General features: G+C 36.6%; 1 protein-coding gene across 1 annotated transcript; it reads right to left on the reverse strand.

The window, feature by feature from the left end:
* Window positions 1-5,907: 5,907 nt before the first annotated feature.
* LOC102843667 (olfactory receptor 8S1-like) lies at window positions 5,908-6,843 on the reverse strand. Its single transcript, XM_006888213.1, has one exon. The coding sequence runs from the start codon at window positions 6,841-6,843 to the stop codon at window positions 5,908-5,910; it is 936 nt and encodes a 311-aa protein (XP_006888275.1).
* Window positions 6,844-17,989: the final 11,146 nt, after the last annotated feature.

Raw genomic sequence — 17,989 nt, forward strand, 5'->3', positions numbered from 1 at the left:
TGCCACAGTGCTTGTCAAAGCCAGTTCTGATTAATCTTCTTTGTCAGTGTGTCCTTTGCCATTCCCTATCACTCCTCCCTGAGAGAGACTTCACCCTGAGTCATAAGGAAAAGGGGATGGCGTATTCTCTTAGCTACTTCCTGCTGAAAAGGGACGCTGTGGGTTTCAGGGTGAAGATCTTCTCTCACTACTCTAAAGGGCCCCTTTGGCAGTAGGAAACACATAGACTATTATGGAGATTGATTTTGGAATTTAGATGCACTCTTATTGATTGTGCTTGGCCGTACATGTTCATATCCTTGAAGATGTATCATGGGGGTGTTGCAACCTGGATTTTGGTTTTTTATCCAATCTGCTACTCTTTTTCTCTTCAGTGGTGCATTTAATCCAGTCACATTCAGTGTAATTGTTGAGAGGTACAGTTTTATTGCTGTCATTTTGTGCAATTCTTTTTGGTGTTGTTGCTAGTTACTTTGGTCCATCCTGTTTTCTGTGGCATCTCTGTTTCCAGGACGTCTCTCAGTGTTTCCTCTATGGTTGGTCTTGTTTTTATGAACTCCTTTAGGTTTTGTATTTCTGGGAATATTTTAATCTCTCCTTTGTACTTGATGGACAGTTTTGCAGGATACAGTATTCTTGGTTGAAAGTTGTGTTCTTTAAGTGTTCGATAAATGCCATCCCACTCTCTTCTTGATCGCATGGTTTCCGCTGAGAAATCAGCAGTTAATCTTATCTGTTCTCCCTTATAGGTCACTCTTTGTTTCTCTCTCGTTGCTTTTAGTATTCTCTCCTTGTCTTTAGCTCTAGCAAATTTGACAATGATTTGCCTTGGTGTTTTTCTTTTAGGGTCTATTTTCAGTGCCTTTACTTGCTTCTTCCCGTTCTGGGATTCCTATGATGTGGATGTTATTTCTTTTAATGGTATCCCACATTATTCTCAAGCTTTCTTTTGTTTCCTTCTTTTTGAATTCTGCTTTTTTCTCAGTCAGATCTGTGGTGACAATTCTATCTTCTATTTCACTGATTCTGTTTTCCACCCCTTCTCCTCTATTCGTATGTCCCTCCATCATGTTGACAGCATCAGAAACCTTAGATTTCAAATTCTGGATCACAGTTTCTTGTTTTTCCAATGCCTCTAATGCTTCATTTGTTTTCTCTGCTTTATTTTGGATTTTTTTTTAAGCTCCTGTTAAGTTTCTTTTGAGTTGACCTATCCTTTGGTGAAAGTGATGTGTCTAAATCTCCTACCACTATTGTGGAACTGTCTATTTCTTTCTTGTTTTATGTATTTAGCAGGTTTATAATTTGGTGCATAGATGTTGACCAATGTTATGTATTCTTGATCTACTGTGCCCTAAATTACTATATAGTGCCTTTCCTTTCTCTTTTATGGGGATTTTCATTCTGAAGTCTATTTTATCAGAGATTAATATTGCCACGCCTGCCTTTGTGTGGATGCTATTTGCTTGGTATATTCTTTCCAGTTTTTATTTTGAGTCTATCTTTCTCTTTGCTTATTAGATGTGTCTCTTGTAGACAACATATTGATGGGCTTTGGCTTCTTAACCATTCTGCTACTCTTTTTCTCTTGATTGGTGCATTTAGCCCATTCATATTAAGTGTGATTATTGACAAGCTGAGATTTATTGTTAACATTTTTCTGTTTTGCTTTTTTTGTTGTTTCTTGTTACTATGGTCCATCTACTTTCCTTTGGTGTCACTGTGTGAAGGACTTCCCTTACAACTTCTTGTAGATTTGAGTTTCCAGAGGCAGTTAATTGCACAGGAGGAGATTGCCCATCCTTCTCCCAGAGAGTAGCTGTTGGATTTGAACCATGTGCCACTGGGACTACAGTGCAGCTTCTTGCCCTTAGGCCACAAGCGCATTAGGAACAGGCTTGGGCTGGTTTAGAGAGAGGGTCTTATGATCAATAATATGACTAGTGAGTCTTTGCAGCTGGAAATTAGAGATGCTAGTGAGAAATTATGGAAATTAGGCTGTCACAACCTGGTGCTTTACTCCAATTCAAACTAAATGGAAAATATGGTTTGGAGGCAAGATTACAATAGTCCCTCCAGAAATTCTAATAGCGCCCAATGGGACAGTGAAGCTATATCTACAGACACAGTCACTAAGCGAGATCAATGTTATCTGCAAACTTATACTTTGCTTTACCCAGGGCTTCTCTGTTTTATAACCAGTTCTTCATTTTCAACCCTGGGATTGTTTGTTGTGTCTCTCTGATAGCATAGAAATTGTATGATGAATTGTGGATTCACTCGGCTTGAGGCTTTGATGTCCCCCACTTCCCTTTATTGCCACTAGTATGAAGGCTAAGAGTAATCTTACAGAAGCATAAACTGGATATTTTTAAATGCCATAAAATGAAACAGGAGAGCTAGAATTCTTTTTTTTTTATTTTTTATTTTATTTATTTTAATTTTTTTTTTTATTTTTGTGTGTGTGTGTACCGTCAAATCAGATCTCACTGGTACAGGAGGAGATCGTCCCTCCTTCCCCGGCAGAGCATCTGGTGGATTCAAACTGTGCGCCTCTGGGATTGAGACCTAGAATTCTTGAAGGTAGCAGGCAGTGAGACAGAGGCAGGAACAGTTGCTGAGAGACAATGGAGTATTATGCCATGTGCATAAACGGTGCTCACAGTGACCCTGAATACTAATCAACGGAGAGAGTCCAGCACCAAATCCCTGATGTGAGATTACCAGATTAGTGAGTTAGAAACTTATTGGGAGTCATCACTGCCAGCAGAGAATTGCAAAACTGCTGGTAAAAACAATAATGATTTCAGGGGTGGACTGAGAAAAAAACAGTATCTTTGTAAGATTCTGAAATCTTTGTAGGAATAAAGCTGGAAATGACTCCATCATACCTCTCAGTCTGATTTGCTGACCATCTTTCTGCCCTTATTCCTTCATTTCCTCCAGTTATGAATTATTACTAAAACAATTATGGGGGGGAAAAGTTCTTGTAGATTTTTTTGGTTTTGTTTTCTTCACAAATTCCTTAAGTTCTTTCTTTTTCTGTAAAGAATGTGATTTCTCCTAATATTTGATGGAAAGCTTTGCTGGGTACAGGATCCTTGCTTGGCAATTGTTTTCTTTCAATGTTCTTTATATGCCATCCCACTGTCTTCTTGCTTGCATGGTTTCTGCTGAAAAATCAGACCTTAATCTAATTGCTTTTCCTTTGTAGGTGGCTCTTTGTTTTTCTTGTGCTGTTTTCAGTATTCTATCCTTCTCTTTTATTTTGGAGAATTTGACTATGATATATCTTCATTTTGGGTTCTAGTCTATTTGGTATTTGCTGAGCTTTCTGAATGTGGATTTCTCTGTTCTTCATAATACCTGAAAAGTTTTCTTCTAGTACCTCCTTCACAATTTTCTCAGTGACTTCCCTATCCTTCTCATATTTTGGAATTTCAACCATCCATTGTTATTCCTTTTGATGTTATCCCACATGATTGTAATATTTTCTTCATATTCTTCATGTCTCATCTCTGATTTTTCTTTGAGTATGTTTCCACTGAGGTTCTGGTCTTTCAGCTCACTGACTCTCTGCTCCATCTCTTCTATTCTACTGTTTTGTCCTTCAAGTATGTTGGATACTTATGCTATTTCAGTCTTAATATTCTGGATTGCATTTTCATGCCTTTCTGTTATTTCTAATATTATGTTGGCAGTACTCTATATTGTGATGATTTTTTTAAGTTCTTATTTCTTCTGTAGCTGTTCAAATAATTCTTCCTCAATATATAATTTTTTCTGGTTCTCTACCTCTTGGTTATTCCCTTTATTTTTTTACTTCCATTGTTTGTTTCTGCCATCATTTATATTTTCATTTGTAGCTGTTCTAATGTCTCTATATTAACATATATAATCTGCCTTCTTGACTCTGGGATATTCATGAGGTCTCTGATATTATCTGCTTTTTTTTGAGAAGGCTTAATTTGTTTTTTTTTCACAGTATTTGAAGCTGCCTTATGCTTTCTTGACATTATATGAAGTTCTTCTTGATAAATGTTAGGTCATTTCTACTGTGTCTGTGAAAATTGTTGGTGGTTCTTGGATTTGTAATGTTACTAATTAGTTGCCAAGTTAAAATATTCACTCTACTGTAAGTCCTTTCTGGGAAATTTTGCCTTTCCTAAAGTCCTTGATGTTCTTTCTGTTCTGCACTGCAGCCCTATAGAAATCTCACCTTGATGTAGTCCCCTGACACCAACTCTATAGGTTTCATTCATCAGTGAAGTGACTGAGTAGTGTGAGACCAGCTGCTCTTCTCAAGCAGTTTCGTCTCTGGCGTGGTACAAGATTATAGATCAGGGCTGCTAGCTCAAGCAGCTTGTTTGCAGGGAGTTTCAAGTCAGCTTCCTTTCTCTCTCCCAGAGAACTATGAATATTCTTTTCTCTGCTTAAAATTCTGTATACTAAAGTCTTTTGTCCCACTTGGCCCAGAGAATGGGCCTGCAACCTCAAAGGCAAGGACTCCCAGATAGAGGGAATTATAACCCCAGGGATGCCTCAGGTCTGTCTCCCCACAAGCAATGGGGAGTGCTTGCTCTAGGCACACAGCCTCCCCTCCCCTCACCCTTTCTCCCGCAGGTTAATGTTCTCCTTTGGCTCTGGTGTGGTGGATGAGCAGGATGGCTCCCTCAGGCAGCTTGCTGGTAGAGACTTGCAGGTCAACCCTCTGTTGCAGAAAGCTAAGAAAATTCTTTCCTCTGCTTTGAGTTCTGTATACTAAAGTCTCTTGTCCTGCTTGGCCTCTGGGATGGCCCCACAGCCATGGAGGCAAAGACTCCAGATGGAGGGACCTATAACCTCAGGTATGCCAGTTCTGTTTCTTCCTAAGCAATCCATAGGCATTTCTTGACTTTCAGCTTTGAAAAAACAGCTTCCTGGGCTCTTTTCTAGGTAGTTGTTGTGTTGGTTTGAATTGCCAACCTTTATATTAGCAAACTTGCTTGTGATCCATCCAGACTTATAATTTCATAATGACCACATATTTCAAACACCCGTGATAAGATATATGAAAATGAAATTATTTCTTCCCCAATTTCCTAAAAATCTTCCTGTACTTCATGTAGGCTAAATTAAAAACAACCATGGCTGTGGAGGTGGAAACTCCACATGGTAGCTGACCTTACAGGGAGTTTTCAGGGGCTGTAGATTGCACAGGAGAAGACTGCCCATCTTTCTGCCCTAGATACTTTGGTGGATTCTAATAATAATCTAAGTGCAACCTTTGGTTTAGCAACACAACTCTCTAATCGGTCATGCCAAAAAAAGAATATTGGAATGAGCTAAATTCATCTCTTACCTTAGAATGGTGACATTCTCCTTCATGTTCCAAATTCCAAGTAAAAGAATAACAAAGTTTTTGGTATCACCCAAGTCATTCAGTTGATAGTTGCTCTGTCCAAAAATTTCAGTGCTTTTGTCTGTTTGCATAAGTTTCCCCAACAAAGTTTATACTTCTCTGTGGATCTTAAGCCCATTCTTTTCTTTCAATGATTCAAAATTTTTTTTTTGCCAAATCTTATGGCTTTCTATGCCTTTCTTTCCATTTATTTTAAAAATAATTTAATATATATCTACGTCTTAACCCAATATGAATGAAATAGTACCAATAAAATTATGACGAAACAAAACTTTTAAGTGAGATGTCTATGTTTCACTGATCACCTCTGAGTAGGACTTAGTCTAAACTATGATCTGATTCTAACCTTAAGATACCTTGTGTCTTTCTGAGTTACTTTTCTGAGTTTTCTGAGGTACTTTTCAGTACCTAAGATGTTGATTTGGCACTGTGAAAGTTCGATTGTCAATTCACTAGGTATTGAGAACTCTAGTTTTTTTCTCCTTCCTGTTTCTCTATGCAGTTTTCTATCTGTGCCATGGCAAACATTTCACCAATGTTCTTTTCACAGCAGCCTTCACATCCTTATTTTTCAGGCTGTAGATCAGAGGATTTACTAGAGGAGTGACCACACCATATTGAATAGAGAAGATCAACTCCAAAGGGGAGCCTGATGTTGGCATGAGATAGCGAAGTGAAGCAGATCCATAGAAGAAGCTCACTGCAGTGAGATGGGAGAAGCAAGTGGAGAAGGCCTTGCTTCTGCCAGCGTTGGAGCTGATACTCAGGATGGTGGAGACAATGCGGGTGTAGGAGAATACAATCAGGAAGAACGTACCAAAACCATGCAAAAGTACAGAGATGCCGAGGACAATGATGTTATTGGACACATCAGAGCATGACAAAGAGAAGAAAGAGGGCAGCTCACAGCTATAGTGGGGGATTGTATTGGCTTCACAGAAATTCAGTTTCATAACTGGTGGAATGTTGATAACTGCATCCAAAAACCCTACACTCCATGAAACACATAGCAATTTTTCACACAACTGGTGGCTCATCATCTGGTTATATAACAAAGGGTAACAGATGGCAGTGTAACGATCATAGGCCATGACAGTGAGTAGGATGATTTCTGTTCCTCCAATATCGAACAAAAAGAAAGCCTGAGTCAGGCAGCCCTCAAGTGAGATGGTTTTCCTTTTAGACAGCAAGTTCTCCAGAAGCTTGGGCAAAGTGACTGAAGAGAAACAAAGGTCCAGAAAAGAGAGATGACTTAGGAAGAAATACATGGGTGTGTGGAGTTGAGAATCAACCCTGATCACAAACAGCATCATAAAATTCCCCATCAGAGTCATGAAGTAAATTCCTAGGAAGAGCACAAAGAGCAGAGCTTGGACTTGGGTATCAGCAGACAGACCAAGGAGGATGAACTGTGTGATGGTGCTGTGGTTCCTCAAAGCCATTTAGAGAGGATGTTCTCTAGAAATAAGTATAGGGAAACACCTGAAAGCTCTGTGACTATACCAACAACTATAGCAAGAACTGCAATTTTTATGTATCTATGTTGAATGACTTGATTTTATGTATGCCCTCACTGTCTGTCTAGAGTCCTTCCCTATTAGTGGTCTACTTCAAACTCACTATGCTCTTTCCATATTATTATTATAAATGAAAGTCTACAGAAGAAAGGAATTTATTAATTTATAAAGGCTTTGTCCAAGAATAACCTTTTCTGTCTCCTTTAAGTGAGCATTGCTTTTTAGCACTATTTGGTGTATACTTATAAAGTAGATGGTACCTGATGTGTTAGGGGGAAATTTCAGTATTTGTTTCCTCTACTGTTTGTCAGTCTGTTCTATTTCCATTTCAGTATCCTCGTGAATTTTATTATTGCTTAACTATAGTATTTCTTTTTTCCTTGGCTTTATATTTATTCTATACTACTTTTTAATTGTGTTTTGAGAGAAATTTTGTGAAGTAGATTGGTATTTCATGCTTTCTTTAGATTTTTTATTATTGACATGACATTTTAAATACAATTGAGCTTTTGTTTTGGGACAAGTGTTTGTGAACATCTTGGATATAGGAAAAATGAGAGAGATATATTTTTTATGTCTTTTCAAAAGATAAAATTAAGCACCAAAACCTATGCAACTTGCCAAATCTGTATTTTCAATATTCATTATTTAACTAAGATCTGTAAACTCCTAATACACAGAATCTTTATTATATACAGTGCCTTCCACTTAAAGTTTGCCCTTCCAGTCCTCCATCACATATGGTGTTTTAATAGACAACTTGAGTTCACTTTCTGATATGTTTTGGGCATCAGTCTTGAGAACACATTGTTCTACAAAAAGTTTCTGGATAATGAAAATTTGAATTACAAATGGCTCTTATTTTCCCTTTCATATTATATAAATTTGCTCTCAACACAAAGAAAACAATGATTCTCGCAAATGGACCAATAAACAACACCATTATAGATAGAGATTTGAAACTGTCAAATATTTCCTTTTACTTGGATTCACAATCAATACCCATGGAAGCAACAGACAAGAAATCAAAAGATGTATTGCAAAGCTGCACTGCAGTCCTGAAGCTGCATCCACCAGATGCTCTGCTGGAGAAGGAGGGACAATCTCCTCCTGCGCTAGTTGGATCCCATTTAACAGTACAAAACAAGGGGAAAAAGAGGGGTGGGGGAGATGTATTGTGTTGAGAAAAATCTGCTGCCAAGAACATCTTTAAATTGAGAGAGAGCAAGATTGTCACTTCAAAGACTAAAGTGTGCCTGATTCAAACCATTGTGTTTTCAATTGTTTCATATTGAAGAAATTGTTTCATATGAAAGCTGGTCAATGATTAAGGAAGATCTAAGAGTTTTTGCTTTTGAATTGTAGTGTTAGTAAAAAATATTGAAGATACCGTCAAAAGAAAACCTACTTAGGAGGTAGGAGGGTAGATATGTTTCCTCAGTCCAGTCCCTGGAGAAGGACCTCATGCTTGGAAAAGTAGAGGGTCAACTAAAAAGAGGAAGATTCTGAATAAGATGGATCGACACATTGACTGTAACAATTGGTTTAAGGCAGGCAGAAACTGTGAGGGACTTGCAGTATTGGGTAGGGTTTCATTCTGTTATACATAATGGTTGTCATGAGTCAGAGCTAACATGACAGCACTTAGCAACAACAACAAAACAACAATAAATCTTTAAAGTAGTAGAATACCATGCATTTCTCCCACAGTGTGGCTGGCAGTTTCAAATTGTGGACCTTTTCAGTTAGTAACTATTCAGTTAACTGCTTAAACATTAATTCTTGAACCAATCTCTATTCACAACAAATGATTTACCATAATCAGTTTCATACACTGCATATGCAACTTCGTAATCACTTAAAGGACTTAGAATCTTTTCTTATACCAATACAATAAAAATATCAAACACATCACCATAGAGATGACTTGACTAAGGAAGAGCATTTATCAGGTTTCAAGGTTATAAATCTTAATGAGAAGAGATTCTGCACTCTTCTCCCAAAAAGTGGTTGGTGAGTTTCGACTGACATTTTGGTTAGTAGACCAGTATTTAACTTACTTTGCCAACAATGTTCTTTTCTCTTAAAGTAAGGTTCATTATGAACTTTATATACTTGTTCTGATGTATCTACAAATTCTACTTAGGAGTGAATATCATTAATAATCCTGGAACTTCTCTTCCTGTACTTGTTCAAAACACTCTAACATGTTTGGATGAGCATCTTTTCTGTTTAAAATGTTCTGCCTTCCTTCTCACTCACTTATTTAAATAATTATTATCTGATTTCCATTCTAATTTTCACCTGTTTATGAGATCTTCTGTGATCATTTTACTCTATGAACTCAAAGAACACATAAATAAGATAGCTATATTAGAAGAGACTGTGGCACCACAGATAATATTGTTGATGTCACATGGATCTCAATTGAAAGCAGAGAATATCAGAAGAACATATATTTGTATTTTATTGACTTTGTAAAGGTATTTGACTGGATCATGTCTAACCTTGAGAATAATGGAAATTCCAGAGTACTTAATTATGCTTATATAAAATCTATACCTAGACCAGAATGCTATTGTCTGAATAGAACACTGCCTGGTTTAAAATCGAAAAAGATATACATCAGGATTGTACACTTTCTCCGTACCTATTCAATCTGTATGCTGAGCAAATCATTCAAGAAGCTGAAGTTTATGAACAAAAGTGTGGCATCAGGGTTGGAGGAAGGCTCATCAACAATCTATGTTATGCAGATAACAAAACCTTGCTTACTCAAAGTGAGGACAACCTGAAAAGCTTGCTGCAGAAGATAAGAACAACAGCCTTCGATACAGATTACATCTCAGTATCAAGAAAACAAAAATGTTCTCCACAAGACCAATGTGTAACATCAAGATAGATGGAGAAAAGATTAAAATTATCAATTATTGTATCTTGTTGGATTCACAGTCAAACCTTTGGTATGAGCAGTCAGGAGATTGGGAGACATTGCATTGGGAAAATCTGTAGTCAGGGATCTCTCTAAAGTACTGAAGAGAGATATAAAAGTCACAAACCAAAGTACTGAAGGGTAATTGTGTCAGTTTTAATACCAAGGTGCCCTTGATTCAAGTCATGGTTTTCCTATTCATCTGCTATGCATCAGAGAGCTGGACAATGGATAAGGATGAGAGGAGAAGAATAGATACATTTCTATTGTGGTGTTGGGGAAGAGTGCTGAATATCCCATGGATAGCTGAAAGGTCAAACAGATATGTCTGGAGAAAGTGCAGCCAGAATGATCCTTGGAGAAGGATCACTGTTGGTGAAACTTCATCTCATATATTTTGGATATGTTGTTAGGAGAGGTTATTCCTTGGAAAAGGACATTATGCTTGGAAGAGTGGAGGGTCAGTGAAGGAAAGGAAGACCCTGAAAGAAATTTGATATAGTATCTGTGAAAATGAACTCCAATGTGTTGAGGATGATAAGAAAATACTACACCTTGGACCAGTCATATTTTGGTCTTTAAACTGACATAATTTCTCTTTAGCACTTTGAAAAGGTCTTTGACAGTAGATACTTCTCAGTGCAAAATACCTTTTGATTTTTTAAAAAAATACTGGTTTATTTACAAAGTTCATATACATTGTTTTTCATACCAGATCTTTTCCATTTCCTTCACCCCCATCTCCTTCCACCTATCAAATTGTGGGACCCTATGATAATTGATCAACCACGCCCATCCTTAGCCCTCTGCTCCTACTATTACCCCCCTGCTTAGATCCTCATACTCTTTCTACAATAATAGTCTTATACAATATTTGTCCTATGGGAGTGAGTTAGTCCAGTTAGCATAATGTTCTCCAGTCCCTTCCAAGTTAGGTGGTAATTTACAAAATCATTGCTCCCACATACTGCATAGTATTAAGTTGTGAGAATGTACCATAGTTTTTCAATCCATTCCAATGTGGTTGGACATTTAAGCTGTTTCCATGTTCCTGTGACGGTGAATAATGCTGCTGTGAACATTGGTGTACAAGTCTCCACTTGTGCCTCAGTTCTCATTTTCTCAGGGTATATTCCAAGCAGTGGAATAGCTGGGTCATATGGAATTTCTAAGTTCAGCTTTTTGAGGAAACACCAAACTGCCTTCAAGAGTGGTTGTACCATTTTACAATCCCACCAACAATGTATGAATTCCTATCTCACCACATCCTTTCTAACATTTATTACTTGTTGTTCTGTTCAATTTTGCCTCTGCTACTGGAGTGAGATGGTATCTCTTTGTGGTTTTGATTTGCAGCTTTCTAATTGCCAGAGATTTTGAGCATTTCTTCATGAGTCTTTTGGCCAGCCAAATATCTTCCTCCATGAAAAGACTTTTCAAGTCTTTCGCCTATTTTGTAATTGTGCTATCAGTCTGTTTCTTATGGAGGCCCTTTTGGATTCTGTAAACTTTTGATATGAGACCTTGTCTGAAATGATATATGCCAAATGTTTTTTTCCCCAGTCAGTAGATTTTCTTTTCATTCTGTTGGAAAAAGGTTTTTATGCACACAGACATTTAAATCTTTTAAAGGTCTCATTCATAATTTTGTTCTTTCCAGATTGTACATTTCTGATTGTATTTGGCAGTCTCTTTATATCATAGACTAGGCTGTCTAAGTTTGATCCCAGTTTGTCTCTGATGAACTTTATGGTTTTGGGCTTTACTCCCATGTTTCTGATCCACCTTGAGTTGATTTTTTTTTTGTATGGTATGAGATGTAGATCCTGTTTCAGCTTTCTGCAGGTAGCAGGCCAGTTTTGCCAGCACCATTTTTTTAAAGAGGTATTTTTCCCATTTCATAGGTTTTATTTCCTTCTTGAATATCATTTAACCATAGATAGCTGAGTCCATTTTTGGGTTATCAGTTCTGTTCCATTGATCTATATTCCTGTACCCATACCATTCTGTTTTGGTTGCTACCACTGTATAGCAGGTTTTAAGGTCAGAGAGTGCTATATCTCTCCATTTTTGTTTTTCAAAGTGCTTTGCTTATTCGGGATCTCTTGTCTCTCCAAATAAATGACAATTTCCCTTTCGATCTCCTTGAGAAATGAATTTGATATTTATATTGGGATTGATCCAGGAAGTATTAAAAGAAGATGGAAAGAATATTCTGAGTCACTGTATCGAAAGGAATTGGCAGACACAGAAGAATTTCATGATACAACATATGAGCAAGAGCCCATGGTGATGAAGGAAAAAGTTCAAGCTGCTTTGAAGGAAATAGCAAAAAAATGTCCTCCCATGTGGCTTCCTGCCTTTAAAAACCCAATGGAGGGTCAGGTAGGGCTTGGTTCTGACTCAGTGGTACACAATAACAACAACAACAACAACAACAAATTTTTGCCAATGACTTCAGAGCAGTTTGAACTTCTTCCTTCAATACCATTGCTGCTTCCTGAAATGGTTTTGGGTCAGCTAATTCTTTTTCGTACATTGACCTCGTGCATACTTCTATCTTCTCTTGATGCTTCCTGCATGATTCAAGATTTTACCCACAGAATCCTTCAGTATTTCTGCTCAAGGCTGAGCTTTGTTCTTCAATTTTTTCAGTTTGAGAAATGCTGAGCATATTTTTCCTTTTGATTTTTCTATCTCCAGATCTTTGCACCTTTTGCTACACTTTGCTTTGTCTTCTTGAACTATCCTTTGAAATCTTCTCTTTATTTCTCTTACTTAAGCATTTCTTTTCTTTGTTTTTTGATCTCTTTATGTTTCAGTGAAATTTTCAGAGTCTCTTCTGATATCCACATTGGTTTTTTCTTTCTCCCCTACCTTTATAATGACCATTAGCTTTCTTTAAGAATGTAGTCCTTGAAATCATCCCATGACTCATCTGGTCTTTGATTATTAGTGTTCAATGCAGACAATCTGTTCTTGAAATGTCACTGAAATTCAGTTGAGATAGACTTAATGGTCATATTCTGGTTCTTGGGGACTTGTTTTCATTTTCTTGAGGTTCAGTTTGAACTTGCACATGAACTGTCCCACAGTCAACATTTGGTCTTCTTCTAATTGCTGATAATGAGCTGCTTCAAGGATTCTTTCTACAAATGTAATAAATCTGATTCTTGTGGAGTATATCTGGCGAGGTCCATGTGTATAGTCACTGTTTGCTTTATTTTTAAAAAGGTATTTGACTGTACAGGCTTCTATCATCTGATCTCCAAACACATTTTGCTACCAAGTCTGTGCTTTCCAACTAGGAATGCATCTCAGACTACAAAAGTTGATAGATGTTCTCAGCGTCTTAAACTTTAGTTTAGTGAATGATGTGCATATTTGAATAATAGTTGTTCATAATTTTCTTTGAGTCAAACTGACTCATAGTCAATCCTCCAGCAGGCTTTTTTTCTGAAGGCAGTAAATCATACATGAGAATAGTTGTTAGTAGTATGTAAATGCCTTGACTTAACAGAGTAAGTGAGTCAATACACAGGATTTCACTCATGTTTTATTCTGTGAAACCACTCTGTGGTCTTTAATCTGAACCCTTTGCATTTTTTTATGTGTTTTATAAGGACACCAGCAATCCGCTATAGTTTCTGTGGAAATGGACCATTAGGGAATTTCTTAAATGAAGCATTTACCATTCATCTGGAAATGAGGCAAGTCTCTGAGGGCTTCAAGCTTCAGCATCTTTGATATTAATCTTAAGCTTAGCAGAGATCAAAATCTTCCCAAGGTTGTCAGTGATTGAGCACAGTTGAATAGCACAGTCTTGGTATTTCTGTCTTCTTTAAGGCTAATTCCTGATACAAATTCTCCACTGAGCGGATGAGTCTTTATCAAAAAAGGATATTTTGCCAGCTAGTGTTCTCCTTAGCAATTCTGCTTTCTTTCTTCTTTGTTTCAACAGTTGTCATATCAAGTTTATAGTCTGAAGGATTTACCTCCCCAAACAAGAGTCTTTCCCCCCCCCATAGACTTTGATCCTCTCCTAACTCCCCTCTCCACCATTTCCCCCCAATATTACTTCAAATCTGCTCCTATAATATACTCCCATTCTGTTTAAATATATCTGCTCACCAAGAACAAGTCTTTATATTTTGCCAGCATGGAATTGCTATCATGTTTAGCAACAACCTTAGTGTATAGTGTATTTATGGTATGTTTCTCTCTCATTCCTACTCCTCCTCAGATAATGACATTACAGTTATTTCAGTTCAACTGGAAGAATTATTATTCTTTAAATTACTTTGTATATCCATAATGCTTGACCCAGGGAGGAGCACAGGTCTTTCAGTAATATTCCTTGGCACTGTATGCCAAAAGAAGCAATTGCACTAACATCCATGAAGTTTTTTTGTGTGTGTGCATTTCCAGACCCCCCAAATAACCTGCCAAATCATACCAAATAACACATAAAATCTAACATAATGTTAACATATAGCGTTCACAGGCATAGGTCAAAGATATGGTGGCTTTATACTAAGCTGCTGAGTGTAGTTCCTAGAGAAGGAGCTTGGTGATGCCACTCTTCCTATTTGGGATGTGTCCTGTCTCTTTACCAGCTCATTGCAAAATAAATTAAGAAAATTTGTTTAACTTTTTTTTTGGTAAAAGTGAAAATACCCTTTAGGTTTTCTTTCAATAAGTAAAGCAAGTATAAATATAAGCCATTTTTTTAAAAAAACAAGTGTTGCAAAGCAAATTTCCTAAAATTGAGGAACGCTTGTAATGAAGTGTATTGGACACAGTATCAGCTAACCTTTGGAAAAGACTTTATACTCCTAAGCTTGCTAAGAATTCAGACTATTTCATTAAAATCACAATGAAAAAAATTCAGACTAGAAAGATGGTAAATTGAGAGAAAGTGAAAGAAATAGAGTATGTATATGTGTATGTGTGATTCCTGTATCTGTTGACAACTAGTGGCTGATTTACATGTGCATGGGTAAAAAAATTATGCACCAGAGTTTCTTCTCTCTGAATCAGAGTGAGTATTTTAGATCATATCAGAAAGACTGCTAAAATGTATGACATTATTTTTTAATTAATTCTTTTTTAGAAAATTAAATTGCTTATGCATTTATTTTGCATATAATGCATATTTTCCATCCATTAATCCTTCTATACATTTATATATTCCTTGTTCCTTCTTCCATTTATCTACCTATTACCCTAATCACAAATTGTCTCTAGTACCTCACATTCGAAATTGAGACAAAGACAATCTTGTATATACTTAAGTTGAACTGCTATGCACATGCACATTTGCTTGATTTTTAGTCACTCTAAACAAGTATTTAGGGATGAACTATATTTCTAGATGTCTTCTTTCTATACACCTTGAATCCTGATATGGGACTATAAAATCAGATTAAGCCTCATCATGTTACCTCACACCTAATTTGGCATGGTGTTCTAATATCAAAGGTTCTGAATAATCACATTAACTCCTAAATATGTCTTGTATTCTCTAGCTTTATCCTTATTAATAGAGTCTGATGTTATTGCTGAAGGGACGTACTCTAATAAGTTTAATCCTATAGTCCTGTTCTTTCAGATCTATTAATATTGAACATTCATAGAGATTCCCAGTCTTAAGTGTTGCATTTAAAACTTATGTCCTACTTACATCTTTACCTTTAAAGTGCACTAATCTGAAGCCTAATGCAACCTAAAGAATCTTTTCCACAGTAAAAAGAAAAGTAATTTCTGGGAAGTGGGAGACTATTTTAAAGATAATCTTTCATAAAATTCTTCTAAAAGGAATGATTTTTCCATTATCTTAAGTAGCAATGTAATCCCAACACACACCAATAATAAATTTAGATAATCTCTTTAGAATATTTTTGCAATTTTTCAAGCAATGAATTTTCTGAAAGAATAAGGCAGAGAATTGCTTCAGTTGTTCTGTATCTACTTTTTAAAGTATATTGGACTACAGTTTATTTATATTCTTAACTATGCACTTAAAAGTATACAAATCTACAGAAGATGAATTTTCTAACCATACAAATGAAAACGCTTTGATTCTTGCTTGAGTGCCATACAATTAATAGTGGGGTATGAGGCAATGTTTTTATTTATTTATAAGATGTCATAATACATATTTTCCATAGATAAGTCACTGAGTCACAGAAAAGTTTTGTAACCATCAAGTTCAAGGAAATCATAAGCCTTACATTTGGGATTTGACCTTGGGCAGTGTGACATAAATTTCTTCTATTTTTTCCAAAAGACTAGATAGTTGTAGCTCAATGATGAGAGGAGATATATAGCACAAAGTGCCTATAGTCTTGTCATTCTCACATACGCATATAAAAGTGTTACTTCACTCCTCAAAACAGGGATTGACAATTTGATGAGAATGAAGAGACCTGGTGTTTTCTCTATTCAATAAATCTGAGAAAGTTCTGCATGATTAAATGCCAAGTGGGGATGTGAGCCGAACCAAACCTCACTGTCAAATCAATTCCAGACTCATGGAAAGCCTCCGTCAAGTTTCTGAGGCTCTAAATCTTCTAGGAAGAGACCCATCTTTTTCTTGAGGAGAACTAGTGGATTCAAACCTCTAACCTTTCAGTTAGCACCACAAATTTTAACACAACATACCACCACCACCAGAACACCCTGAGGATGGGACATACATTTAGAAACTCATTATAAAGTGATAAAAAGACTTAAATATCTAAATAGAGACCTGTACTGCACAGAAGGGTCAGATGTAGAATTTTTTTCTTCAGTTCTGGTCAAGTTCTTTATAATCTTCTTGTGCATACAACATTATCAGTGTTGTTGTGTGGTGTTATTAAGGGAATCAAAATGCGCTTTCTATACTACATATGATTGATATTCTTTTGTTGTTGTTATGTGTGTCTGAGTCAACTAAGACTTATAATGACCCAATGCACAATAGCTCTGCTTTATTTATTATTCTAGAAGAAGAGAATTTCACCTAAGTTAAAATTATCTGCGATGTGCTTTCAAGTGTCTTCTGCTCAGATCTCATCTACTCTGTTGTACTTTCTACTGTCCACTATCCATTGGTATACTTTCTCTCTTTCATCCTGATCTTTATGTTCCCATTTCTGCACTGATCTCATTTTCTAGAACGGCCAATGTAGAGTTCGAATTTCAGATATAAAAAGTGATGTCCCACCATTAAATATATAACTCATTGAGGTTAAAGTTTCTTTTAAAGTAGCTGCTTAGTGTAACTGAACACAAAAACCCTGCCATAAATATCCATGAGGCAGGGAACTCAGTCTTCAGGAGATAGGAAGGTGATGAGAAAAAAACAGAAAGAGAAGGCTGGATAAGGGAAAGGAAAGAAAGAGAGCAAGAAAGAAAAGGGCCACTACTGAGTGTGAGATCATGGCTCAGAAGATTTCCTAAAACTGGATCTTTCCCTTATATGATCTCATCTGAGCAAGGGAGTTTCTTTGCTCTTGGTAACCAATATATTTTTAGTTAATTAAAAGGAGTATAAAGCAGACTTTCCCCTACCCCCATTTGGAAAACGATGAAGGAAATTAGTTACCTGAGTGATAGATACTGTTAAAAGCAGAAGCTTCGTGACTCTCATCCTTTGAGCTGTAGCTTGTTCCTCTTTCTTTCTCTCTTTTTATCCACTAGGACTCTCGACTATCCAACAAATGCTCCAAAGAGCTTCTGTACAACAGTCTTCAGTCAATGACACAGGTATCTCTTTATTTACTTCCTTTTCTTAGTCTAAATACCATTCTATGAGAATTGTGAATCTCAGGTAGTATGGATTAGGTCATCATTACTTGGCCATATAAGCCTGGCAGCCCAGGAGACAGAGAAAAGAAGTATCTTCCATTCCCTGATGTCATAGTCTGAAATCCAACTTTAGACTCAATAATGAGACTAGTGGAACTGTGTAAAAGCTTTAGGGAATTCTACTAAATATGATAATTTTCTGCTGTTCAATTGTTAATGGAGTCTTTAATAGAACAGATTGAGAAAGTACTCTTCCAGTTAGTTTTTCTCATAGTACAATGCAGAATGAAGAGGCAAGAAAGGAGATTAAATGAACATTTTCTTTAACGAGTTTAGAATGTAATG

The sequence above is a fragment of the Elephantulus edwardii genome, unplaced genomic scaffold (genome assembly GCF_000299155.1).
Source record: "Elephantulus edwardii isolate Elephantulus edwardi_28Jun2011 unplaced genomic scaffold, EleEdw1.0 scaffold00065, whole genome shotgun sequence".
NCBI classification, from domain to species: domain Eukaryota; kingdom Metazoa; phylum Chordata; class Mammalia; order Macroscelidea; family Macroscelididae; genus Elephantulus; species Elephantulus edwardii.